This window comes from Sinohyriopsis cumingii, chromosome 15 (assembly GCF_028554795.1).
Source record: "Sinohyriopsis cumingii isolate HCF-2022 chromosome 15, ASM2855479v2, whole genome shotgun sequence".
NCBI classification, from domain to species: Eukaryota; Metazoa; Mollusca; class Bivalvia; order Unionida; family Unionidae; genus Sinohyriopsis; species Sinohyriopsis cumingii.
The window spans coordinates 28,879,776-28,906,759 of record NC_142975.1 but is presented as its reverse complement, the minus strand read 5'-3'; the positions used below and the strand labels follow the sequence as shown (position 1 = coordinate 28,906,759).

The 26,984-nt window shown below is 40.3% G+C and overlaps 1 protein-coding gene across 2 annotated transcripts in view; it reads left to right on the top strand.

Moving 5' to 3' along the window:
- Window positions 1–22,758, top strand: part of LOC149781468 (heat shock 70 kDa protein 12B-like) — a 46,724-nt gene extending 23,966 nt beyond the window's left edge. Inside the window, exons 3-7 of one of the 2 annotated variants that reach the window (XM_089935554.1) lie at window positions 9,836–10,027; window positions 11,626–11,733; window positions 16,275–16,388; window positions 16,964–17,075; window positions 18,142–22,758. In XM_089935554.1, coding sequence (XP_089791680.1) covers window positions 9,836–10,027; window positions 11,626–11,733; window positions 16,275–16,388; window positions 16,964–17,075; window positions 18,142–19,229 — 1,614 coding nt within the window. In that variant the 3' untranslated portion in view covers window positions 19,230–22,758. Of the gene's footprint in view, window positions 1–9,835; window positions 10,028–11,625; window positions 11,734–16,274; window positions 16,389–16,963; window positions 17,106–18,141 lie in introns of both variants that reach the window. The other variant, XM_089935553.1, reaches the window with a different exon arrangement.
- The last annotated feature ends 4,226 nt before the right edge of the window (window positions 22,759–26,984 follow it).

Genomic DNA, 26,984 nt, shown 5'->3' with positions numbered 1-26,984 from the left:
TCTTGGGGTATTTTCTTGGATTGCAATGCTTTGCGTGTGCGGCCAGCAATAGGTGTCGAAGAGGAGAAGGATGTCTGAGCGGGGGATATCGGTTCTTGTTTCACTTCTGTCTTCACTTCTGTCTTCACTTTCTTTTTCTCTTGTGAGGAAGAAGCGGTGGCCATCATCTTTTTAATCCATCCAATTCTGGAGGTAGGTGGTGTTGTTAACTTGCGTACTTTTTCTGGTGGAGTTTGAAACCCTTCCTCTTCTTCTCCTTTTTCTGTCTTGGTCACGGGTACTGGTGGTACTGGTACTGGTACTGGTACTGGTACTGGTGATGGTGCTGGACTTTTCATCAAGGTCTTAAAATCTTTCAGAGTGGGTAGAGCTGTTTCGTCTAAAGCTTTCTGGTGAAAGAGTTGCAGTCGTTGCAAGAGTTGACCGTACTTTTGCGATTTTTCTGTTTCGGACAAATCTTGGCGATCCATCAAGGACTGCAATTCGTGTTGTAACTGGGACATCTCGCTCAAATGGGGATTGGGAGGTAAATGCGGGGTGTGTTGTTCTTGCCACCGATGGTATTCCATCCATCGTTTGTAAGGCACTAAAGCTAGTTTTCGTCCTTCCATGGGGTTGTCAGGGGTCGATTCTGAGATCTTGGAACTTCCGAGGCCTTTTTATCTTGCTCCCACCAGTCCTCCCAACATGGTTCCCAAGACTGCTTTCAGTATGGGGCCTAACAAGAGAGGTAAAATACCTCCACGTTGCACTAACATCTTCTTTTTTTGACGAATGGGAATTTTCTTTTGAACCATTTGGCGAAGAACGTGACGATGTTTGCCTAAGCATTGTTTCTGGTGTTTGGACAAAGGGATCGTGCCTTTCAAAACGTTCAAACAACATTCGCACACGGTATCGATGACCTCTTTGGAGGCTGTTTGAATGAGTTTTTTTCGTAGGGGTGGAGAAGCTTTGGACAGGACAGATAACATGTCCCCATGTTTGGCTAAACGTGGTGGCAGTCCTTTCCTTTTCTTTCCTTGGGGTTTTCTGGAGGGTGACATCTTTCAGTCTTCAGGAGCACCAAAAAACACTGATACCCGACTTGGTCACAGGCCTTTTTTATACTGGAACGCGTCGCCACTGATTGTCTTTACGTCGTATTAGTTTGAGGACAGGCATGACACGTCGTGCAGGGGTACGCAACGGACTAAATCGAGCCAGTTCTTGCTTGGACAAATCCAGTAAACTTTGTAACATGCCCGATCTTTCTTGAACTTTGATTTTGGGAGAAGGTACTTTGTGAGCAGCAGCCACTGCCACTAAATTGGAAGGTCCTGCCACTGGGGAAGTTCTTTTGGGGGTCATCAACGGAGAAGTTCTTGGTGTGATCAACGTCTCCAAGTACTCTTCAGTTCTGGGTGTCATTAACGGAGAAGTGGACAAACGTGAGGCTGCCGGAGACGCAGTGACCGCTGTGGCAGGTCGTGGTTTGCGAGTGTAAGGTTGCGTCCTGGCCGAAGTGCCTCTCTTGCGACTAGTTTTCTGTGGACTTTTCTTTTTATGGGGGCTTCTTTTCTTTTTCCGGGGTGGTGGTGGCGGTGTCTGGTCAGAGGAGGGTCCTGCCACTGGAGAAGTTCTCCTTGGGGACCTGGTCTTTTTCTTCTTGGGGCTTCGTTGGACTTTTGTCTTGGGTATAATTTTGGGGGCATTAGGATCCCATCTTAAGAGTGAGCGAATGATGACCCCTCCTAGAGTACCACTCCCTCCAGGTTTCAAAATGATTTGTTTTTTGGTTTGAGTGTCGATGCGGGGATCGGCCAGTTGGACCAAAGCGACTTTGTTTCGATCGAAAAAGCGTTTGGTTTGATGAGGAATCTGAATGATTCCTTGGAGTAATTGACGTGCCGTCACCGTGAACCATCGTAAGACTTCTTTGAGACTAGCTTCTAAGACACGAGCTCGTGTTTGTGGATCTTTTTCTCGACTGATGCCATACAAGGCACGAATCAATTTGACGGGAAGATGCGACTGAAGGGACGTCATGTTCGCACTGAGAGTGAGACAGACGAAAAAGGGTCTGAGGTTTTTATAGATTTTTTTATGGGGAGTGAAATGAAGTCGAGGACGGAGACGTGTACAGGACAGGCCCTCCGTCTTGGCACCAGTGGTGAAACAAGTGGGTACGAAATCGCAAATCCTCGGGGGTCGTAGGTTTCAAATCGACGAGTAAATAGGCGTGTGGCGTTTGAGTGGATCGTCGTACGCCTGAGTCAGCCAAGGCGTTCCTAACTGTTTGGCTAAGACTTGCACTTGCGATTTATCTCGAGGGCTTTTAAACAAGACCACGTAATGCGCATTGAGACTGATGGTGCGATGGGCTTTACTTTGTTGAAACAAATTTTGGGTGATGTAAACGACACTGGCATTACGGTGATGCCCTTTGCGCGTGAACCACAGTTTAATTTCTTCTTCGTCTTCTCCTAACATGTCGTCGAAAATGACCAAATGGGTTAGACGGGAGTCAGAGACGATGCCATCGTCTTCTTTAGGAATGCCTTCCACAAACACGATGGAATCGCCTTGACTTTCTCGCAAGAGGCTGTACGCCGATTGCCACTCTTTGTAACACCACACGATCCTTTGAGGGGGTCGATCGATCAAATGATGTTTATGTTCGATCAAACGTTTGACGAATTCAGTTTTGCCAGAACCGCTAGGTCCAGCAATGAGCATGTTAAAGGGATGGCGAAGATAGAAAGCCTCCCAACTGGCACGATCTAAGTGTTCGTCGATGACTTCGACAGTACAGGAAGAGGGAGCAGAGACAGTAGAGGTAGCCATGGTGTGAGGAATGTCACTTGTGACACGAAAAAACAAACAAGACAAGAGTTTATATACTTTTTCAGAACACGTTTATTGAATGTTTTTTTCAAACATAAATACGAAAGACAAAAATACATAAAAGCCAAAGGCTTAAGTACAAGAATAAAAGGCACATGAACGTGGAATAAAAAACAAGTGTCTGTACAACAACCACATGTTTTGGGTAAAGTTCTAACCAGTTCTATAGTAGGGGGTAAGGTCACACAAGTGTCCTCCCGAAAGGGTCTTTCAGGCCTGTCCACGACAGTCCTGTCCTGGGTGACGGGTTCTTCTGGCACCGTCACTAACACAGGTTGAAAAGTAACTTTTTTCCTTGAATAACTCTCGTGCATACTGGGCCACCTCTTGTGTCCAAGCCTCAAAACCCTGGTCTCGGTGATGTCCAACATTTGACTCCTAACCAATCTGGTTTCTTCTTCGTCAACGACATGGTAAGTTACTTCAATGAACAATGAACTATTGGTCTTGGACGTTGTCCCTTTTTATATGCTGACCAATATCGATGTGACCGTACGGCAACGTAAAGTGATTGGGAAGTCTCACTCGCTTCTGGTACACGATTTGATAGATTTTTTCCAGGGGCCGACTGACGATGTGGTGAGTGGGTAAACGTACAATCTTGTTCGGTTGATAAGTGGTCACTTTAAAGTTTCCATCCTCTCCCGATTGCAAGGCTTCTTTCAATACCCCAAAGTTGACCACTCGACTGGTACGATGATTCAGAGTCAGTCCTTTCACTTTGCACGTCAAGTGCACTTCTCCTTGTTTGTCCCGGTATTCGTAGCCGTAATTTTTGGGACCACCACTGACGAAACTTAGAATCTTGTCGTCGGGATGCTCGTCTGTCCAGGCTCCTAAACGGTCTCCTTCGATGTCAGGGTGCTGTTGAATCGGGTGATGGATGTAAATGCAACTGTCCGTGTCAAAGTACAGGACGCGTTCTTCTAACAGTTCTAAAGCTTCGTACAATTTTAAGCGAGCATGAGCTGTCACGTAAGCCGCAATGATGACATTTCCAAAAGGGTCGTCTTGTACAAAGTCCAGATCTTCTTCGTAATTGACCAAGATCAAATCCTCTCGAACGACGTCCACGTGTTTCATGTATTTGGTTTTGTCGTGAATCATCTGGAAGTAGCGGGAAGGTTCTGTCAAATATTCCGTCTTGGGTAAACACGGTCGTTGTGCCATTTTACCCCACAAGCAATTTAACATCACTTTGGCGAACGATCGCCTGCCTTCGTTTTTTTCGATGTGGTCTAAAGAGATGCCTTCTTGTGCGTAGTATTTCTCTTTGAATTGTATTTGGTCTTCGGGAGTGTGACACCATGAAGGATAGCCGCTGGCTTCTTGTTTCAGTTTCAAAAAGGCATCCACGTAGTCGGCGAAAATGCCTTTCTGAGTAGGGTCACCCTTGTGGTACTGTTGTGTCTTGGGAAAGCGGCAAATTTCGTACACTTCTAACAGTTGGTATCCCATGTCCAGAGCTTTGAACAATTCCACGCTGACCCAGGTTCCCGTCAAGGCACGTTCTTCCTGGCTGTGATGGCAAGGTTGGTCCTGGTTGCACGTTTCGGCACAAGTACGGCACAAGGGAAACATCAGTTTGCCTTGACAATGGTGAGGTAAGACGGGATGGTATAGGTTCGTGGGAGGCAAAACTTTACACTTGATCAAGCCTTCGTATTGTCGAATGTTTTTCAGGTCGATGTGTTCCGTCAACAATTGCGGGTGCCCTACAGGAAAGCGACAATATTTGCACACGTAGGGATACAGCGAACACACGTCCAAGTATTTGATTTCTTCTCCTTTCTCTTCGTCGGCTTGGTACAGCAAACAGGTGGCATTGGTCCTTCCTCCGTACAAACTATCCCTCGGGTTCAGCGGGTCCATGAACTGGTAACTTTCCACGAGGCGTTTAAACTCGGGATCGGTTTTCAAACGGTGATCGTACTCGTGTTCCCACATTTCCACCACTTGGTATCCTTGCTGTTCTAACTTTAGGCGTCGCTGACAAGTGTCCTGGTACAAGTCTTCCATGGTTCGTTGCAAAAACTGATTTTTAGTGTCACGGTCAGGGTAACAGATGGGACATCCGTGAAATAAGCAACCGTTAAACTCGTACACGATCTTGGAGTTTTCTAAGTCCCAGCAATCTACCGAATACGTTCCGATGGTCTTTTCGCCTCCTCCGTTGCGGGCATGCTGAATCCATTTGTCTTCCTTGTCGCACAAGTAATGTAACCAACGTAGGGCTTTGACCGAGTATTGACGCTTGACATAGTGGGTCGTTTGAGGACTGATGACAGCCACGGTGTTTTCAGGCATGAATCGTTGGCGGTACACTAAGGAACACGCTTTGGCAATGGTGCAAGCTTCTTTCAAAGGATCGACCCCTCCGTGTTCCATGAACAGTTCTCGAAATTTTCCACAGCAACGTCGTAAAATGTCCACGTCGGAACGACAATACTTTAACATTTCTTCCTGAAAGTCGAAGGGGTCAGAGGCATGAGCCTGGTACCAAGCGTAGAAAGCTTCTCGTTGTTCGGTACGCATGTTGTCGGGGTCGTAATAGTGAGCCTCAGGTAAATGGGGTAGAACGGCATGTTGATTGGCTTCCGTATTGAAAAAGTGTGGAAAGTACCCTTTAGCCATTTCTGTCATTCCAAACGTTTTAGGTATTCGACTCAAAGGCATGGCCAAGTAACTCATCGAATCTTTAAACTGAACTTGTCCCACGTGCATGAAAATGATTTTGGCTCCGTTGAAAGTGACTTTAGGACGTTCGGTGCCTTGTTCCGTATAGTATCTGAGAAGAAACTGTCCATCGTATCCGGAGAAATTGTGAGCCATCACCGTGGCATGACGATGACAATCTCCATAACGTTCGATGTCCTCTTGGCTCCACGTCTTGTCGATGGGGTCTAAGACCCATTGGGCAAAATCGGCTAACGTGTTTGGTCCCCGAAAGATTTTTTCACGCCCTCCGGGAATCTTGCTGCAGTGAGGGCAATGACTGAAGATAGGTTCTTGAATGCACTTCTCGCACGCTCGATGAGCCACGCAGATATTAGGAATGTGAATGCCGGTCTCTTGCATGCATTCGAAATCGAAAAAGATGAAATTGCCTTTCTTCTTGTGACCGTCCTCTTTCTCTAGTGGGGGTTGGTATTTTTGCACGTAGCATTGGTGTTCCAAGTCCACGATGTGGTGACAAATGTGACATTTTTTTTTTCCTGAACATACGTGTGCCTTGGTACTATTGGTACGTATGCATTCTCTACACGTAGGGCACAATCTCAAGATTTGACAAGCACATTTCTGCTGTGAACCTTGCGTCTTCAGATGTTGTTGGTAACAGGTAGGACTGACAAACGTGCGCAAACAAGTCGAACAAGGCACTGGTCCTTCGCTCAGACAGGGTGGAGAGGCCAAACATCCTGGGCATTTCATTCCACAATGCTTGTGTTGCTCTCGATTGTTATGACCATAGTCACATTTCTCACAATAATAACTGTATCCCAGGAATCCAGTGATACTGGTAATGGTATCGAAATGGTCATCGTGATGATAGACATGAATGTATTTTCCGTCCTTAAAATCTTGGCCTCGAAACAACAGAGTTCCACGCATTTCTTGAGGGTGCACTTTCAAGGTGTAGCGTGGAGCTAGGGCATCTTGCAATTTTTGCATCTCAGGAATGCCACAGGGTGTGTCTTTGGACAGTCCGGCTTGTTGTAACAGGAGTTCTGCTTCATTTCGTTGTTTGGCTCGGTCGGATTGTTGAATAGTGTTCCAGGTTCTTTTCCATTCTACCGTGTCGTTCTTGTTGGCATAGGTTCGTCCCACCACGATGGCACGGGCTAAACACATCTGGTCTTGAGGGTTGTTAATTCGGACTAGACTCTTTTTGGTGTTGCGAAGGTCGTCCACCAATAACATCTTTTTGCGTCCTGTCCCTTGAGGAGGAGAGACGTGGGCCATTTTCAGTGTGGCTTTACCGTCGGTGATGTCAAACTGGTCATTAGATTGTTGCACCTGTTGTATCTTGTCCATGACTTTGGAAGGGGTCAGTTCTGCGGGTCTGCTAAACGCGATCCAAACAGGGGATTTCAAACCGTCGTGATCTATGGATAATGTCAAGCGATCGTCTTCTTTGGCTTGACATTGTCGCTTGAGTGCGGTGAGCAAAGAATCCCACATCTCGGTGATAAACCCTTCTGCTTTCTCCAAGGGTACGTCGGCCTTGAAATCTTTAAACTTCACCGTGTAGGTGTAAGCCGTGGTTCTACATTTTCTAGAGGAGCGCTTTTCCGTCTCTCGAATGGAATAGTACTTTTCAGGGTTGACTAAGGGTGGTGAACTTGGTTTAGAGGGTTCGGATTCTGGTTCACTCATGTCCTCTTCAAAATCACTGGCATGAATTTGTGCCAAGATTTCAGCCCTGGTACGAGGCGATAGATCACGTTTCTGCCTCTTACTTTCTTCTTCTTCTTCTTTCTTCTCGAATGAATAGGATCGTTTCATCTTGAGTGCAAAACGTAAAATGACTCAAGTTTAAACACCATAGACTAATTTATAGTCTTGGCAAACCAGCGTATATAAAAAGGGTGTGTGTCTTGTCCTTTCACTATTCATTTCACTCTCAAGCCGAGCACAACGATGGAAGAGACTACCCAGATGGAACGTTTCGTCAGAGCTTTGCGAGGGGTCATTAGAAAATTCTCTTCAGACCAGCCGACGGACTACTCTCCTTCCTTTCGAGATAAAAGTCAAGATACTTGCTATATCTGTCAGAAGAAAGGGCATTGGTCTTCAGAGTGTCCAGACCGTCAAAAAAAAAACAGGGGCTAAAAAAGACAAAAGTCAAGATACCTGTTATTATTGTAAAGAAAAAGGACATTGGTCTCCAGATTGCCCAAAAAAGAAACAAGAGGAGTCAGAAGAAAAGAAGGATTCTTCAGAAGAAGAGAGGGATTCTTCGGAAGAAGAGAGGGATTCTTCGAAAGAAGAGAGGGATTCTTCAGAGGAAGAAGAGGAAGAAAGAAGACAATTCTATTTAAAAGAGGCAAAGAAACAGGAGAAGAAAAGAAGAAGGGAAGAAAATGAGGAAAAAACGGTGAAGAAATTCAAAAAACAGAGAGACTAAATAATGAGAAAGAAGAAGTGTACGAACTTTTTAAAGTGTTCTGTGGTGAATTGTGAATTGGGTTGTAAAAAATGGATAAAAGAATACATGAATGATATAAGGTAAGTGTCTTTGGGTTTTGATTTTAAAATAAGAAGCTACACTCAAGCACTCATACACAGACACGTACTATAAGGGTAAAATGGGTGGGGTTTATTTGTGAGTTATTGGCAAATTGAAATTGTATTTCTTTTCGAGAAATGTGGGTGGCCCTGAAAAGGGCCTTTTTTCTTTATGGTGTAGGAGTGAGTTTAACCAATCAACTTTAACTGCCTTAAGCCTTTGCCACGGCCAAGGCCTACTTCTGATGATTGGGTTGAAATCACTAAGGGTGGTAGGACAGGCTTAGTCACAGGGTTGGCGTGTTTAGCTCGGGAAGGTCGTATTCTCTTCGGTCGTGATAAAGAAGTCTGATACATTTGTTTCAGACTTCTTAACTCCGCTAAAATGTCCAACAGTACCGTAGCCGTTTGATTTTCACCCTCTTGTTTCTTTGCTGCTACTTCTTCTTGCTGTTGTTGCTGTTGTTTATTTCTTACCTCTTCTTGTTGCTGTTGCTGTAGGAGAAAAGCTTGTTCTGCTTCCTTTTGTCGTTGCATAAATTTCTCCAATTCTTCTTTCTGTCTCTGTCTAAAATTCTCCACTTGCGGTAATGAAGAAGGTAACGAAGGTTCCGGAACAAATTCTTGCGAGGTAAGAAAATCCACAAAATCCCAATGTACCTCTTCTGAAAGTAAGTCCGGGTTCCCTTGGGCAGTCTCCCCTGCTGGTGCACCCCAATGGATCGTTTTCTGAGTTTCCGTCATGTTGAATCACTGTCGCATAGATTGACTGCACACAAGCGCTAACGAATCTATATAGACCACGTGACGTCACAGACTGCTCTCTTCGGATTGGATGCGAGCTGACTGAATTTTGTAACGCGTGTTCGGATTGGTGAATGAATTCAATCTGTTTCAATCCTTCCTGTACCTATAAATAAGCGCAGTTCACTGCATTGATTCACCTATTCTCGTCGCTTCAAGATGTGGACCACAGTTGAGTCATCCACCCTTGTGTCTTCCATGATGTTTAGGACGGACATGCTCATGTATGTCGGGTCCAAGTGGACTGTTATTGATAGGACAGATACTAGTCAATGGATGAGGAGAGTTTACATAGAAAGACAAGGGTGTCTCAAGAGGGTACTTGTGTATGGACCGGCAGTTAGAAGGAGTTTAAGAAGAAGAAGAAGAAGATGTGACAGATGCCATCTATGTTAATATTAATATTAACATAAACCCAAAGGCCTTTTTCAGGGCCAGCCATATTTCTCGAAAAGAGATAGCCTTTCCATTGCCTACCCCTTTCTTAAAAAATTTAAAAAAAAAAAAAAAAATCCCATGTTCAATTTCCCTTGACGCTATAAAGTCCCACCCTGTTTAAATTCCTTTGACGCTAAACCGTCCCACGATTTTTCTCCATGTTAATTTCCCTTGACGCTAATCTGACCCACGATTTTTCTCCATGTTAAATTTCCCTTGACGCTAATCTGACCCAGGGGTCTCTGTAATGCTAATTCCCATTGACGGTAAAGTGCCCCCATTTACTACTCATGTATTTAATTAACAACATTTACACCATTCCGTGACAATGTTCAACCTGTCAGAGGAATATCGTTTTGCGTGGAAGTGAAGTGGTTATTCCTCATTTATGTGTCTTTGCGTTTATATATTTAGTACAATGTCCAGCGTCTCTAGTCAGACGCGTTCATCTAAAACTGAAAATATTCTTACCATTCAGGTTGACCAGAAGTGGCACGGAGGACAGAATATTAATATCAAAGCCCCAACATCCTGCCTTTTCAACAAGGACAAAGAATTTCATTCGTTCGGATATGAAGCACAAGATCTCTACCACCAACTGGCCTTCAGTAGGGAGGAGCAGGATTGGTACTACTTCAAGAATTTCAAGATGCTTCTCCATAATGACAAGGTAAAATATGCATGTTTAGGTAATCATTTTTATTTATAATGAATATATACATTTTTACATCTATTTTCCTATTGTACTCTAAGTTGTGTATGATACTGACACTCATCAGTGAATGAATGAAGTTTACTGTATAGCATTACGACTGGACATTGTTTGTCAAAATCCTATTTCAAAGTGTCAAATATTTATTTCCATATCTTAAAGAATTTATATAACCGGAATATTTGTTTCATCCACGTTTGCAATCAGAACATATGCATTCTCCAGTAAATCAAATTATAAAAATACAAAGTTCCGAACATCACTTATGATAATGGCCGTCCAAGTGGTTTGTCATCCGAGTGCCATAATTAGACTTATTTGTCATCCGAGTGCCACAGTTAGTCTTGTTTGTCATCCGAGTGTCACAGTTAGCCTTGTTTGTAATCCGAGTGCCACAATTAGTCTTATTTGTAATCCGAGTGGCATAATTAGTCTTGTTGTCCTTGATTGAAATAAATACAATTACAGATTTAAATTTCCCAGAAATTGAAAAAAGAAACAACTGCATTTCCCTTGTTTATATATTCGCCCAAGATATAAAACATATGGACAGATTTTTAACATATGATTTCCCATTGTCCACAGAATTTCACAAAAATGGAAACCTAATATTAATTTCCCCTTCTCTGTATGATCACTCATCATGTAAAATTTGTGTACATCATGGGCCCTATAGACACTGTCAACGGTTAGTATCTCTTCTATTCTATGATGAGTGACTTGCATGTGTGTAGACTTTTCTATCTAGTCACCATCTCTCTCTCTCTCTCTCTCTCATACACACACACACACACACACACACACACACACACGTCTGATAAACCTACGACGTAATATTCATTTCAGTTAGAAACCACCTATTCCCGCCAAAACAGAACCAACATGTGGCATTGTTACCAGACAGACTCACCACCCATGAAAAACATATGAACCACATTTTAGACAATACATTTTTTCTCGCTTACGTTTCAATATGGCGGTCTAATGTTTATTTTCCGTTTATATCAAGAATTTGTTAATATTAGACCCCCTTTTGCGTCTCAAGTCGCCTTACTATACTTATGATATTCTGCCATCTTTTCGTTTTTTTAGACAATGTCGTAAAAAATCTAACGATTTGTTTGAGGGAAGAGAAGAGATACTTCAAAACATCACCACCCTACATAAGTCATGTTGAAAATTTTGATTCCAACAAACTAATATTGACAACTTTAACAATGCAGAGCCTTAAATACCATGATTAGCATCACTGTTGTTAGTCATCGTTCGTCAGTTAGTGTTGTTGTGGTCGAACGGACGATTTGCATGTATGTACAAAGGTGAAGGAAGTACTGGTTTCTCTACATTTTAAGAGTTGTTGCAGATCTTATTATGGCTCTATTCTTTATGTTGCTTTTCTTAATTCTTTATTTTATTATAATTTCTTGAAATATAAGTATGAAAGATGTTTTCATTCAAATTAACAGCTAAGCATGTGTCACTCTGTGTGTGATCCAGCATTGCCCGTTAAATTAAACTTCCCAATTGCCAAAAAACAAATGTATTTAATCCTACAGAAATTAACAAAGGAAAGCCTGGTCGAAGATACGAACGGAAAAACCATGCTAGCTTTGGATGTTTTTAAAGGGGCCATCAAATACATTGCAGACCTGGTCATGGAAAAGGTAACACTACAGCGTATAACAAAAGCACAATCTAATGACACTGTCGAATAGACGAATTTCACAAACACCGCTAATCCAGGTAACGACGGTTATTTCATTTATTTGGTTAATCGAAATATAAATACATGATAGTGATTGATTGTTAGACTAACAACAGATTTAGATATATTATCGTTCGTAAATTGTTCCAATTTGAGATAAATCCTAAAAACAATACATACACAAATAAAATAATCAGAAAGGGTCACGGGATGAATAACGTAAAATAGCTGGATGTTATGTTTTAGATTTTTACTCGAGTATGACAAGTATCATCAAAAGAAAGTGCAAACGCAGATGAACTATTTATTATAACAAAAATTACCTATAATAATATAATGATCTTTCTCTTACAGAGAATATCTATAATTAGATAACCCAAGTCAACCATTTATAATGTAAATTTCATCTGCTTTTGACTGTTTAGTGGTGAGGACAAGTTAACACGGCTTGAAAACCAGTGTTGTTTGCTGAAATAAATGTCTTATTCTATAAATTCTTTGGAGAACAAATTAATTTAAACAATGCATGCATTAAAATTTCCGCACTTTCCCATTTTCTGTTCATACGTCCGTCACAAGGCGAGAAATCTTAATAATGCAGACAAATTCGCACAAGTATTCAGCCTGGTATTTGATACACAATTCTGTGAAAGGAAACAAATGGAATAGCATTAAGAAAATAGGATAGATATAGAGCATACATCGTCTGTGATCTAATGACAATGCTTTGTGTGAAGCGGTGTGTGGACGAAACCTCCTCTTCATTAATTGTTGTGCAAAGTTGTCAATGCAATCCGACATTTTATTATCATAAGTATTAACAAGCTTATATAAAACGTATTACAAATAATACAAATACTGTCTGGCTATCAAATCATGTATGAACAACTTTAAACAGAAACTTAAATCGGTAATCGTCCAGAGCTGCAATAAAAATAATTGTAATAAATTAGTCTAGAAATATTATCTATCTTTTATTTTAGACGCTTCGTAAATACATTTCGTTAGTGATCATATATTTGTCTTATTTCTAGAATTTAATAATTAAATGTACTTATTTATAGAGGTTAACAATGCAATGTACTTACATCTATTGCCTACGTATCTCACAGTGTCAGTTCCAGATTATGGGAAGACACTATGAGTTTTTAATTCATATTGTTACAATTCAGATGTTTTGCTTGACCGAGCGGTGTCTAACCCTGGCGCGATTCCGCCAGAGGTCATACGTTTCCCCTAATTCCAAAGACTTCCTTACAACTTCTGTTGTAAATTAGAAAGCCCAACGTATCCATTCTATAAATAATTTTACTCTGATCAATACAAGACCACAGATCTCACACCTTTCCAATTGTCTATCAACTGCATATCTGCATGGTTTTTTCTCCATCAACTTTCCGTACCGTCAGACTTTCACGCCGTAAAACCATACAACTCCCCCTAACACAGGGAACTATTGTAACTACGCTTCTTAGGCCAATCAAGTCATGGTTCTGAGCCACATTTCGGCTGTAAAATTATATCACATTTGCCACCATGGCGACATAAACGGTACCTGCCGACGACGGAACGGTCCCTTCTCGTTTATTCCATTGTGTAATTTACCAGTCTCCAATCATAAATACTGCATTTGAAGTCACACAACCAATGTACACTACTAGATTTTAATAGGGACTTCTATTAAACCTTCTGACCTTTCGCACTTAGGATTATTTGGGATTTAATTCACAGTATTGTACATTAATTTTTAAAGTTTACTTTACGATTTATAGAAACACAGTATGTATTAATTTTACATAAACTTGTTGGTCTTGCTTCCATCTGTAACTTTGTTTAAAACCACAGAGTAAAAAATAGAGAACTTACAATGGAAACTGCTTGATAGGACTCTTTTGCCGATATTGCTAGGAGATATGGGTAGTTATTGATACCATTGTAACTGAACGTTTGTACGCTGATTTCGGTACGAACATTTTCATTTTGAATAAAGCACATTTCCCTGCATATGTTGTACTGAGGGACTGTTTTTATATTATGGGCTAGACTTTCTACTTGAAAAATGATGAATGTTTCAAAAGTATTGCTAGACATTATGTTCTATAGTGATTTTGTCGGTATATAGTTTCAAATGGCTTTTAATCATTAAACTAATGTTATGTAATTTGGATCTGAATAATTTGTGGTTGTCTATGTCGTTCTCCTTTAGTAGCCTAAAGGAAACTGAGTAAAGAAGACAGCCACAATGAGACTTAAAAATTAACATAATGCATACTTAGCATTAGAGTGGGGTTTTTTTTTCGAAATGCAAAATGGTATTTTAACTTTTAAACCATTTTCAGAGCAAATTATATACATCTTTAATAACTTAAACAAACACCCGTGCAAGAATAATAGACTATTGTATTGCATGGAAAGGGGCAAACTCTGGATGTGTCCGAAATAAAACGTGAATTGTGCGTCTCAGAAGACATGGGTCATGTATATATTTTTAAAGGCCACTACTAATTCTTAAACATTTTGAGTAAGTTCATTTGTCAATGAAACTGTCCAATCATTTCTATGATAATGCAATTTAGTAGCATTATAAACGCGTAACGTCTTTCACCTTTCGGTAAATTGCAAATATTACTATTCCATGTGCGTTTTATTATTTTTGTGGTGTCAATTTTACTTCCATTATGTTATGATGTTGTGTAAATGTATAATGAAAGCATTTAACTGTCAGAATAATACAAATAAAAGACAGTTATATCCCCTGTTCTGCAGGACATTAGTCTGTATTTCCTTTTTTCTTATTTACAACCGATTCTGATCTCAGTAAAGAGTTGCGTCCTGGGTTATGCAAGTGTCCAATGTATTCCACCGCTTTGTTTCATATGCGTGCTATTGATACTGACTTCATATATATTTTAATAAAAGTTATTTACAGTGCCTGTTACAATGCATTTCTTGTAAAAAAAAAATTAAAAGGACAAAAATATGATGATAGAAGATATGCACAATGTTTTTGCTTTGTACAACAGTGGTAACAAATAAACAAAAATGTTGTTGTTGTTGTTATGGGGTTTAACGCCATTTTTCAGCACACGATAGGCTATGCATGGCGGCCAGTATTATTGGTGGAGGAAGAACCCGGGAAAACCCCGGGAAGAACCACCGACCCACGAGAAGCTACTGGCAAGCTTTCTCACATACCCACATTAGCCGCATCCTAGACTCGAACCCACGCAGACAGGTGAGATGGCAGTGATCCGTAACGGAGAGCGCTTTAGACCACTCGGAACACCCAAACAAAAATGTAAAATTACTAATTTTGTCTGGGGATTATACAGTCTATGTCAGGGCATTTTTTGGTTTCTGTTATATTGCAGTAAGATACTTGTGACTTAATTTTTAACTGACATCTTGAAAGATAGAAATATTGCTTGCTGGATAAAGACTAACAAAGATCTATTCCAGTACTTCTGATATTTCTAAGCAGTATCACCTCCTTTAAAAATGTCAATTTGCCAGTAACGTTTACAGAAACCCAGACACTTATATTCATATTGTTACCCGTTGGAAACGCTATGACTGCCAAACATTTCCCACGTTTTCATCCTAAAGTAAGCACGAGATTGTCATTTCTGACTTTTGTCATAGCTGCACTACTTAATATTAGTTGCGTTTTTTTTTCTTCTTCAGATTTTATTTTTCCAAGGTAGTTTACATTCTCTTTATTTCACACACCTCACCCCACCCCGAAAAAAATCCATACGTTTTGAATGATTGATTCTGCCTATTTATTTTCACATTTTCTGTATCTGCCTTTCCAATGTGATAAATACTAGTCAGTTCTTCTGGAGACAGGTCTGTAATTTGTTGCATTCACTTCATTGATAATTTTTTTATAAGGTAGCGATTCTGTTTTATAGCGCCAAGCGAATCATCTTTTCCTTCTTGTTTTAGTATTAATAAACAAATACTGCGAGGTCTAAATTTTCTCTTCCTGAAAACTATTTAAAATGTCGCAGTCTAATAATGTCATATGCATTTGGGTACGTCCTCCGCTTTTTAGATGAATTAGATCCCCTGATGCCATAACTCCATTAGATTATTTTATTTATATTATTCACGTAATATATCTTCCCCATCGATTTAATAAAATCTTTCTCATCCTGATCATGTCCTTTGATTTATATACCCCAAATAAAATGTTAAATATGTCGCACTGATGCCATATCACACTCAAACCTATAACATAGTAACTGTTTTAACAACACATTTGTCTGAGGTATCCAATATCCACGTGACAATTAACAATTCATCGATGCGTTACTAAAACCTTTTTCAAGACGACGATGATTCATGCCAATAGCCTGAAACAGTTTATAACAAATACTCCTAAAACTATGTAATAGTGGGCACTAAATGAATAAGCATAATGACGACCATATCATTTCTTTCTTAATTTGAAATTCTAAAATTTAGTAGTTACCTATGTTCCTTATTCTGCCTCAGATTGAGGAAGCATATGGAAAAAAAGTACATCCAGAGAAAATTGACTGGGTCATAACAGTTCCAGCAATATGGAGTGACTCTGCAAAACAGTTTATGAGAAAGGCTTCGAAGAAGGTAAATATTCCCTGTCTCGAGAATTGTATATCCATGACCATTTCTCTGTGCATACATAAGTGTGTTCATGGTGCCCAGTGTTATGAAAAAGAAACATCAAACTATGAAATGCAATCGGTTCAGAAATTTGCGCAATAGTTTTACGATTCTGATCCACATGAGGGTTTTAAAAGTCCTACGGAAATGTTCAATTGTGTGAATCGAGGGTCGTAATAAATAATAAAATATCTCATGTACTTACTACTCTTGTGCAAAGTTTATTTTTGCCAAAGAACAATTCACCCTCTAGACGTAAGCAAACTATGTCCGTTTCCCCTTACTGGTAAGGACTAAAACTAACAACGCCTAATTTCGTAATATTACCCTGGGCAAAAGATATTCGCGTCTTTTGAGATATCCTTTTGTTGCCCTAGAGTGTTGCTTCCGTCGACTATATCTTCAAGTATATTAAAATTATATGTACCTTATACATGGTAATATTTTAACAGTAGACTAATAACATGAATTATTCTTGTCGTCTTTACGATTTATTCAGATGTATGTGAACATTTTTATAAATAAATGTAAATTTTCAGGCAGGAATCCCGAATGAAAGGCTTAAACTCGCCCTTGAGCCTGAAGCAGCAGCCATTTTCTGCAAGAACCAGGCAGTGATCGGAACAAGAGACATCGAAGCATTCAATCCTGGTGAGAAATATATCGTCGTTGATATGGGAGGTAAATCAGACTTACAGTATGTGAAAATCTTCATTGATCATGGTGCTAACCAATAATGTCTAGCATCATTTTCACGTATTGTTAACTTGTTTATTTTGATGTGTACATATTTTTAGAGTCCACAAACGATAGCGTGATCATCATACCTTGTCATATATAGTGTATGTTTTGTCATGTTAAAGGGTGTCGTACTGACTACGCTTATGGTAAGATGTTAGCTTAATTTTAAAACTTTTAGCTTAGAATCACCCAGTAAAAGCATAACACTGGCACACAGGAGATAAATTAACTTCACAGCATGCTTATTTTTATTTTCTAGACGTAAATAAATAGAAACAGGTAAACAGATCCGTAAACTATATTAAACAGTGCCGTTTATTAGGCTTTCTCTGACATTTTGTTTCGGTATATGCGTTACGTTACACATCAATTTAACACTGTGCTCTTCCTTGTATACAACTATATTATTATTATTATTATTATTATTATCATTATTATTAGTAGTAGTAGTAGTAGTAGTAATCTTGATTAAGTCCTTCATTGTGTTGATTTTAATTAGTATTTTTAGGCGAAGAGGTTCTTGACAGCAATAGTCCTTGCCGATATTTATCAAGCTTTATAGCTTCATTTCGCGAATAGTTTTTCTTGCGTTTTTTCCATACTTATTTCACACTAATCTGAATCCTATGTTCCTTCCTTTTTTGAAGATGGGGCATGACATAATGTATGATAGGAACTGTAGAATATATCTCCATCACTGCCTCATGTGTATTTGTGTAATCAAATACGCCAAACCTGCCTGCTAGATTGAACATTACATCTTACATTCCTATTCCAATGTGTTATTTAGCTTAAAAGCGACGATGGTTTCAATAAATACGTCTCTTTAACCTCGATGCCTCAAAATATATAATCGATAACTTGATCATGTTCTTATCCTTCACCTTATGTTCCCTAATTTTCCTATTTAAATAACATTATCATCTTGCCAAAATAGTATCTACATAAATTAAAGACGTAAAACCGTTAATTTTAGGTGGTACTGTAGACACAGCAGTGCACTGTGTTACAAATCAAGGAAAACTTCATGAAGAGCACGCAGCACATGGTGGACCATGGGGAGGAAAGAGAATAAATGATCTTTTCGAGAAGAACATAGAGCAGGTTGTTGGTGAAAAATTTCTTCGGCTCTTTAAGAATCAACACCAACATGAATGGTTGCAGTTGGAGGACACATTTGAAGGAAGGAAAAGAGAGTTTCTCAATAAGGAAGGACGAATTACTCTAATTCCAATCAACAGGAAGTTTCGAGAATCGTATGCAAAAGCTAAAAATAAACGTCTGCAGGAAACCTTCGACGATCTCTATCATGGAAAGTTTCGTTTCGATGAAGACTCAGACACTCTTGTGATTTCAAGAGAGAAGATGCAAGATTATTTCAACTTTGTACTGGATCATATCAAAGATCATATCGACACTCTTTTGAAAGCTGTACCCGGTGTTACGTCCATACTTCTTGTTGGAGGCCTAGCAGACTCAACGGTTGTTACTAACAGCATTAAATCAACTTATCCAAAACTGAGAGTCATGGTTCCAAAAGATGCGGCTTTTGCCATTCTCAGGGGTGCCCTGATTTATCGCTGTAACTCTGGTATTATTCTTAACAGGATAAGCCCATACACGTACGGGGTGGATGCAACGGAACGATTTAACCCCAAACGACATCCAGTGGAGAAAATCGTCGAAGTCAATGGAAGGCAAATAGTAAAAGACACCTTCCAAAAGCACATTGAAAAGGGACAGAAATTTAGCGTAGGAGAAGAAAGTAAAGGTCGTCATTACACACTAAATGTTGATCAAGAGTCAACACGTGTAGTATGGAATATATTCCGATCTGATTCTCTCGATCCAGTTTTCTGTTGTGAATGCGATTGCATTGGATCAATGTATGTAGATATCTGGAAGAAAGACAAACCATGGAGATTTTTCGTGACCATGTTTTGTATTGGTACGGAACTGCAGACGGTGGTCAAAGATGCAGACACCGGCAAGGAACTCGCAAAGTGCAAAGTTGACTTTCTTGTCAATGACACTGAATTGTCCAGTGACTTCATCTCTGAGTAAATAAATTATGCTGGCATCAGACACGATAACATGACAGTGCACATATCATGGGGATAAACCCACGGAAAATTGAACGCATTTCTATTCGCATTCCATCGTTATAAATTCGTTAAAAGGCATATTCCTCCTGTGTCCATAATAATTGAATTTAAAACAACTCGAAAACCCAAAGCTTAAATGTTTCAAACTATTTTAAAACTATTTTTCGTAACATACATAAGTGTGTACTTTTATCTTGTATGACCCATTTCGTTACATACACATTTCGATATTTGCTGAGAGAGAGAGAGAGAGAGAGAGAGTTTTCCTTCATTCTAAATATGAAATGCGAATACGGACTTTAGCTTCTTATGAAATACCAGATGATTAAACAACTATTTGCTAGAAAGCATGTTAGAGTCATACAATTCAATGAACTCAACATATATTGCATTTTTAATTTTGCTAAAGTACAATACTTTTCCCTATTTTCTTTCTTCAACCCACTTAAATTTTGTATGTTATTATCATTCCTTTCACTTTCGCTGTTCTTATTTCGTGGAATCGACATTTTATCTTACCGAATATGTTCCTACTAGGCAAATTATGATGAGTTTCAAGATCATCTACTTGTTATAAGATCTAATTAAACCTTTTAAGCAAATAATATATCATTGTAAAAATTTAATTTAGCGTTTCTTGTTAGACGCAGTTGAGAACCTGTTGTTGCTGTTGTACTTTAATTATATCTCTTGCAGTTTGTTTCCTCACCTTCTTTTTGTAAACAGTCCATCAAGCAATAATCAGTTATTACACATTCTAAAATGTGAGCCACTTTTAAACTTTGTGAATTCTTTACTGAGTATTGATTGTGTTATGTATATTTAATTTATATTACTAGTTATTTTTTAAATCATATGTTATTTACATTTGAATTTTGTACTTAAATTTGTCCAAATTCCAAGGTAATGTTGTACTTGACCAGTGACATTTATTTTGTAAACAACATAATACATGTCTAATATTTCTCTATGAGTGTGGGTTAAATATTCAGATCATTATTAATGCAAACGTGTTTACCTGAATTTGAGCAAAAAGATATTCTTGATTTTAACCTTAGAGTCTTCTAGACAATTCCATTAAGTGACAGAGTATTTCCAGAAAACGTTAATTGCGACATAGGTTTGTAGAGGGGTAGATAATCTTGTTTATCTAAAAAGTACTTATTCCTGAAATAACATCTGAAGCAGAATCATTTTTATCGATGTGTTCAGGTTTATATTTCGGTGGATTAAGTTGTTCAAATTATTATTCACTGGAATTACAAAGTGCTCAATAATATTCTTGAACTAAGACAATAATTTGGAATCATAGTGAATTCAGATAATGACAATTTCGGATTATATTATTGTGATAATCAAAGTAATGTTAGTTCATCATCGCCCTCCATGCAACTGGCAGTGTTAGCATATGCGAGACTGCATGCACTTCAACACATTCAATATCGAAACTTATTTGGAATGCCACTTAAATTCAATTAGAACTTTGTACAGTTGGACTTGTGATAGAACATTTAGGATTATTTGGGAATTTGTTCACAAGGCGTGTAAGTTCTTTTTAAATTTTCACTTTGTATTCTAGTGACATAAATTATTTGTTGAGTTTACAAAACATTTTGGTTGTCGCTCTTTCAGTTACTTAGTTTAAGACCCAGGAGTTGTAAAGCTGGAGAATGAGCGAACCGAACGATGGAATCGCACTCAGATGTTTTGACATGGAAACTAAAATTTTCACTCATTTAACAAGTTCTACTCTAACCATCATACTTCTGACATATCTTTATCAAACTTCAAACACAGATGATGAATTTACCAAGAATCTCAAAGATCCCAAAGATTGAAGACTTAAACTAAATTAGAATATCCACTGATGACGCATCGTAGTTTTCTAAATCATTAACTATTTATTCCATATAATGGACAAGTTTTGTAATATCTGTCCATTAGTTTACTTCATATATAAAATAAGTTGTGAGCTTAACACGAAATATGTTCTTTCAAGCGCTTTCGTATCATTGACATTGATGCTGTTTATATCGGTACATAGCTTTCTATGTTGTATCAATACACTGGACTAGTTGATGCACTGTATCATTTAGGACCAGTCTTTATATGTCTTATAGATAAATGAAAGGAAATTTTGTATATATTTCGCCTTACAAACAATGGCATAATTGACATAATAATGACGTTATAAAATATATTTGTAAATATCCTTTTGAAAGAATAACGTATCTACCTGAAAAACATTTATGACCATGGTGTAAAAGCAGTTAAAGGAATAAAATATGTATGTATTACTAATTTCCTGTTAACACACACATACATTACATACATACACACATACATGCATACATACATACATACAGCAGACAGACATACAGATGGCCAAGCAGACGGACATACATACATACATATATACAGACAGAAAGTCATACACTGTGAATAATTACATATTGCAAGAATAGACATCGTACAAGTTGATGTATCAGATATTCAAAAAGAATTTCGAGTGTCATTTGAAAGGACAGTTTTAGCAAGATTCATGCACAGTTGCTATATCAAGATATTATAACCGCAAACTATCATAGGAAAATGTACTTTATTGTGCTCTCTCTCTCTCTCTCTCTCTCTCTCTCTCTCGATCGAACGACCAAGAGAGAGAGAGAGAGAGAGAGAGAGAGAGAGAGAGATTTAAAGTTCCAGTTATCATAAAACGTCGACTTAATTGCTTTCAATTTATTTATCATCCGTATAGCATTGGTCTAATCACGTGCTTCTTACATCTGCGCAGTCAACCATAGCTCAGAGAGCATGAAACAAATTGTCTAAACTCCGTATACTAACTACACATATAGAAATTTGTATCTGCTTTATTTCACAATAATGATCGGTTTTGGAGTGAGTTAAATGAAATACTGTGCGATAACTTGTGCATACGACAATCAATCTTCAATTTAAGTGTATATAGACTAAATAAGCTTCTAAGTATGCGATTTTTTTAACCCTGTTTCAGTATTTATTCTAATAAAATCTTGACTTTTAAGGTGAAGAATGGCTTTAATTTGTCCTCGGGTAATGTTTTGATAATAATCAGCTAGTAAGGAAATATCTCATACATCCTATTGTTTGCAAAGTCTGCTTGAACGTTGTATTAATGTGCGGAAAGCAAATGTGAATAGACACCGTCTATAACCAAAAAACGGTGTTGTCAGTTCAAAACTTACATTGTGTTTAACACTTATACTGAAGTTAAAAATTATTAAGTTTTTGCTGTGTCTTTTCGGTATTCATTACAGGAATGGCTGTTATAGCCCAATTCATTTGCATGACTGCCACTATTTGTTAAATCCTGGTAGTGCTGTTAAAAATTATCAGTATATTTTTTCACCTTTGATAAAAAAGGTGATGAAGATGTCAGTAATTTATAATGTTACTAGAGTAATGGCTACTTTTCTAAATCTGCCAATGACAATAAAAAGTGCATTTTTTGTTGCTGTTTTCTTATGGTTTGTTTCTAAGAGTCAAAACCTGCTGTTCCATTTTTGAGGTTAGACAATAGATGTATGTATGTATGTATGTATGTATGCGTGCGTGCGTGCGTGCGTGCATGCATGCATGCATGTATGTATGTATGTATGTATGCATGCGTGTGTGTGTGTTTAATAAAAATACTACTTTCACACAAGTTAGAGAATTTTTAATTCGTACTCTACGGAGATTTGAACTCAGGTCCACACGTAAACGGGTAAACGGAACCCATCGCCTTGTCTGCACACACCAACCCATATTCGCATACACCCGAGTAGTGAATGGGGCCACCCTAGGGACAATGGGAATTAGCATTACAGACCCCCCCGGGCCACTCTAGGGACAATGGAAATTTAACATGGGAAAAATTGCTGGGCCACTCTAGGGACAAGGGGAATTAACATTAGGGAATAGTTCGTGGGCTTGTCCAGGGAGAAGGTTAATTAACATGGGGGAACAGAGTTTGGGCTTGTCTAGGGACAAAGGGAATTGAACATGGGAATAGAGTTTGGGCTTGTTTAGGGACAAGGGGAATTTAACAGGGGAGAAAAAAAAAACTACTACTTTAGGGACAAGGGGAATTGAACATGGGATTTGTTTTTTAAAATATTTTTTTAAAAAAGGGGTAGGCAATCGAAAGTCAATCTCTTTTCGAGACCTATGAGTGGCCCTGAAAAGGGCCTTTGGGTTTATGTTAATGTAACCATTAACATAAAGGGCACCGCATTGGTCTTCTTCTTGTCCTTAGGCTGCGCCTCACTGTAGGACCGTAAATCAGCACTCTTTTGAGGCATCCTTGTCTTTCTACGTAGATCCTACGTATCCACAGACTGGTGTCTGTCCTGTGGACAACGGTCCACTTGGAACGGACATACATGAGCATGTCCGTCCTAAACATCATTGAAGACACAAGGGTGGATGATTCAACTGTGGTCCACATCTTGAGGCGACGAGAACAGGTGAATCAATGCAGTGAACTGCGCTTATTTATAGGTAGAGGAAGGATTGAAACGGATTGAGTTCATTCACCAATCCAAACACGCGTTACAAAATTCAGTCAGCCCGCATCCAATCCGAAGAGAACAGTCTGTGACGTCACGTGGTCTATATAGATTCGTTAGCGCCTGTGTGTAGTCAATTTATGCTACAGTGATTCAACATGACAGAAACTCAGAAAACGATCCATTGGGGTGCACCAGCAGTGGAGACCGCCCAAGGGAACCCGGACTTACTTTCAGAAGAGGTAAATTGGGATTTTGTGGATTTTCTTACCTCGCAAGAATTTGTTCCGGAACCTTCGTCACCTTCTTCATTACCGCAAGTGGAGAATTTTAGACAGAGACAGAAAGAAGGATTGGAGAAATTTATACAACGACAAAAGGAAGCGGAACAAGCTTTTCTCCTACAGCAACAGCAGCAAGAAGAAGAGGTAAGAAAAAAACAACAACAAGAAGAAGCAGCAGCAAAGAAACAAGAGGGTGAAAATCAAACCGTCACGGTACTGTTGGACATTTTAGCGGAGTTAAGAAGTCTGAAACAAATGTATCAGACATCTTTATTACGACCAAAGAGAATACGGCCTTCCCGAGCTAAACACGTCAACCCTGTGACTAAGCCTACCGTACCTTCTTGTCTTCTTGGCATCCGTCCGTCTACGAGAGACGATGGCATAGCTCCAAAGTACGCTTTTGCTTATCCTTCTTTTTAGCTCTCTTTTCAGCTTGCTTTATTCTTCTCTTTTCCTCTGCGTTTTGAACTCCCTGCCTGACAGCTAGACGCCAGCTGGAACGGTTGTTTGCACAGCTCTCCCAGTCGTTGACATTGATGTTTGCTGTCTTCATATCCTTCTTGCAAACATCTTTGTAGCGCAGATGTGGTCGTCCAGTTGGTCGTGCACCTTCTGCTAACTCCCCATATAACAGGTCCTTGGGAATGCGACCTGGGTCCATTCTCTTGACATGGCCGAGCCAGCGAAGGCGCCTCTCGCTGAGTATGGAGAACATGCTGTTCATGTTGGCGCGTTCTAGAACCTCTGTGTTGGGTACTTTGTCCTGCCACTGGATGTGCAGAATGCGCTGCAGACATCTCAGGTGGAAGCTGTTGAGTTTCCTCTCGTGTCTTGCATAGGTGGTCTATGTTTCGCTGCTGTAGAGAAGTGAGCTGAGCACGCACGCTTGGTAGACACGCAGTTTGGTCTTCTCTGTGAGGTTGGGGTTGTTCCAGACCCTCTGGTTAAGTCTGGCCATCACTGCTGCTGCCTTGGCAATCCTGCCGCCCACCTCAGAATCAATGGAGAGTGAGCTGGAGATGTTAGACCCGAGGTATGTGAAGTTCTCGACAACTTCCAAATTGTACCCATCGATGGAGACAGAGGGAGGGGAGTCTGTGTCCTGTGCCATGACATTTGTTTTCTTCAAACTGATGGTCAGTCCAAATTCCTTACATGCATGGGAGAGGCAGCATACCAGTTGCTGAAGTCCATCTTCCGTGTGTGATGTCAAGGCTGCATCGTCGGCAAAGAGCAATTCACGGATGAGTACCTCTGTGACTTTAGTCTTAGCACGGAGACGGGTGATGTTGAAGAGCTTGCCGTCAGCCCTGGTATGGATGTACACTCCCTCGCTGCAGTCCTTGAATGCGTACTGGAGAAGCATGGAGAAGAAGATGGCAAAGAGCGTCGGTGCAAGGACACAGCCTTGTTTGACTCCGCTAACGACTGGGAATGCTTCAGATGTTGCGCCATTGAAGCACACTGTGCTGTGCATGTTCTCGTGGAACGACATAATGACAGAAAGCAGACATGGGGGGCAGCCGATCTTCTGCAGGAGTCTGAAGAGTCCACTCCGACTAACCATGTCAAACGCCTTCGTCAGGTCTATGAAGGCAATGTAGAGGGGCATCCGCTGCTCGCGACACTTCTCCTGCAGCTGACGTAGTGAGAAGATCATGTCTACAGTTGACCTGCCGGCTCGAAATCCACACTGGGATTCTGGGTAGACGCGGGAGGCTAGGATCTGCAAGCGTGCCAAGGCAACACGGGCGAAAGCCTTTCCGACGATGCTGAGGAGGGAGATGCCCCGATAGTTGTTGCAGTCGCTACGGTCTCCTTTGTTTTTGTACAAAGTGACGATGTTGGCATCACGCATGTCCTGTGGGATGTATCCCTGTTCCCAGCAAAGGCAGAGGAGTGTGTGTAGGGGCTGGAGCAGTGCTGGTTTTCCGCTCTTGAGGACTTCAGGCGGAATGCCGTCGCTTCCAGGAGCTTTCCCACAGGCAAGGCAATCGATGGCTTTTCCGAGCTCTTCCAGGGTGGGCTGTGTGTCTAGCTCCTCTATGACAGGCAGGTCTGGAATGGCGTCCAGGGCAGTTCCAGTGACATTGTTTTGGGTTGCATTTAGCTCAAGATAGTGCTCAACCCATCGCTGCAGTTGTTTCCCCTGGTCTGTGATGACTTCGCCCGTCTTGGACTTGAGGGGGGCGGTCTTGTAGCTGGGGGTGGGGGGGCCTGTCGCTTTTTTGATACCCTCATACATTCCTCTTGTATCCCCGGTGTCAGCAGCTGTCTGTATACTGTTGCAAAGGTTCAGCCAGTAGGTGTTGGCACAGCGGCGGGCGGTCTTCTGGGCGTTATTCCTTGCAATCCTGAGGGCTTGTAGTGTTCTGGGGCTAGGTGCAGCCTTGTATGCCAGAAGGGCTTTCCTCTTTGCCTCAGTCACGGGCTCCATCTCCTCCCAGTTTGCCTCATACCAGTCGACATTCTTTCGCTCCCTCTTCCCGTAAGCTGTGATGGCTGATTTGTACACAGAGTCACGGATATGGGACCACTTGGAATCAATGGTGTCATCAGGTGTCACTTTGGTGAGGGCTTCCTTCAGTTTGCTGATGAACTGCTGTGTTTTCTCTGGGTTGCTTGCACAGTAGGTGTTGATACGTGGGTGACCCTTCTTCTTGGCGTGGTGCAGCTTCTTGGGTAATATTCGCACCTTGCTGGCCACGAGGGAATGGTCCGTGTCACAATCGGCACTGTAGTAGCTGCGGGTAAGGAGGACACTGGCCAGTTCTGCACGCCTGGTGATGACGAGGTCTAGCTGGTGCCAGTGGCGTGAATGTGGGTGACTCCACGACACCTGGTGGATCTCCTTGCATTTGAGGAAAGTGTTTGTCACACATAGGCTGTGGGAGCAGC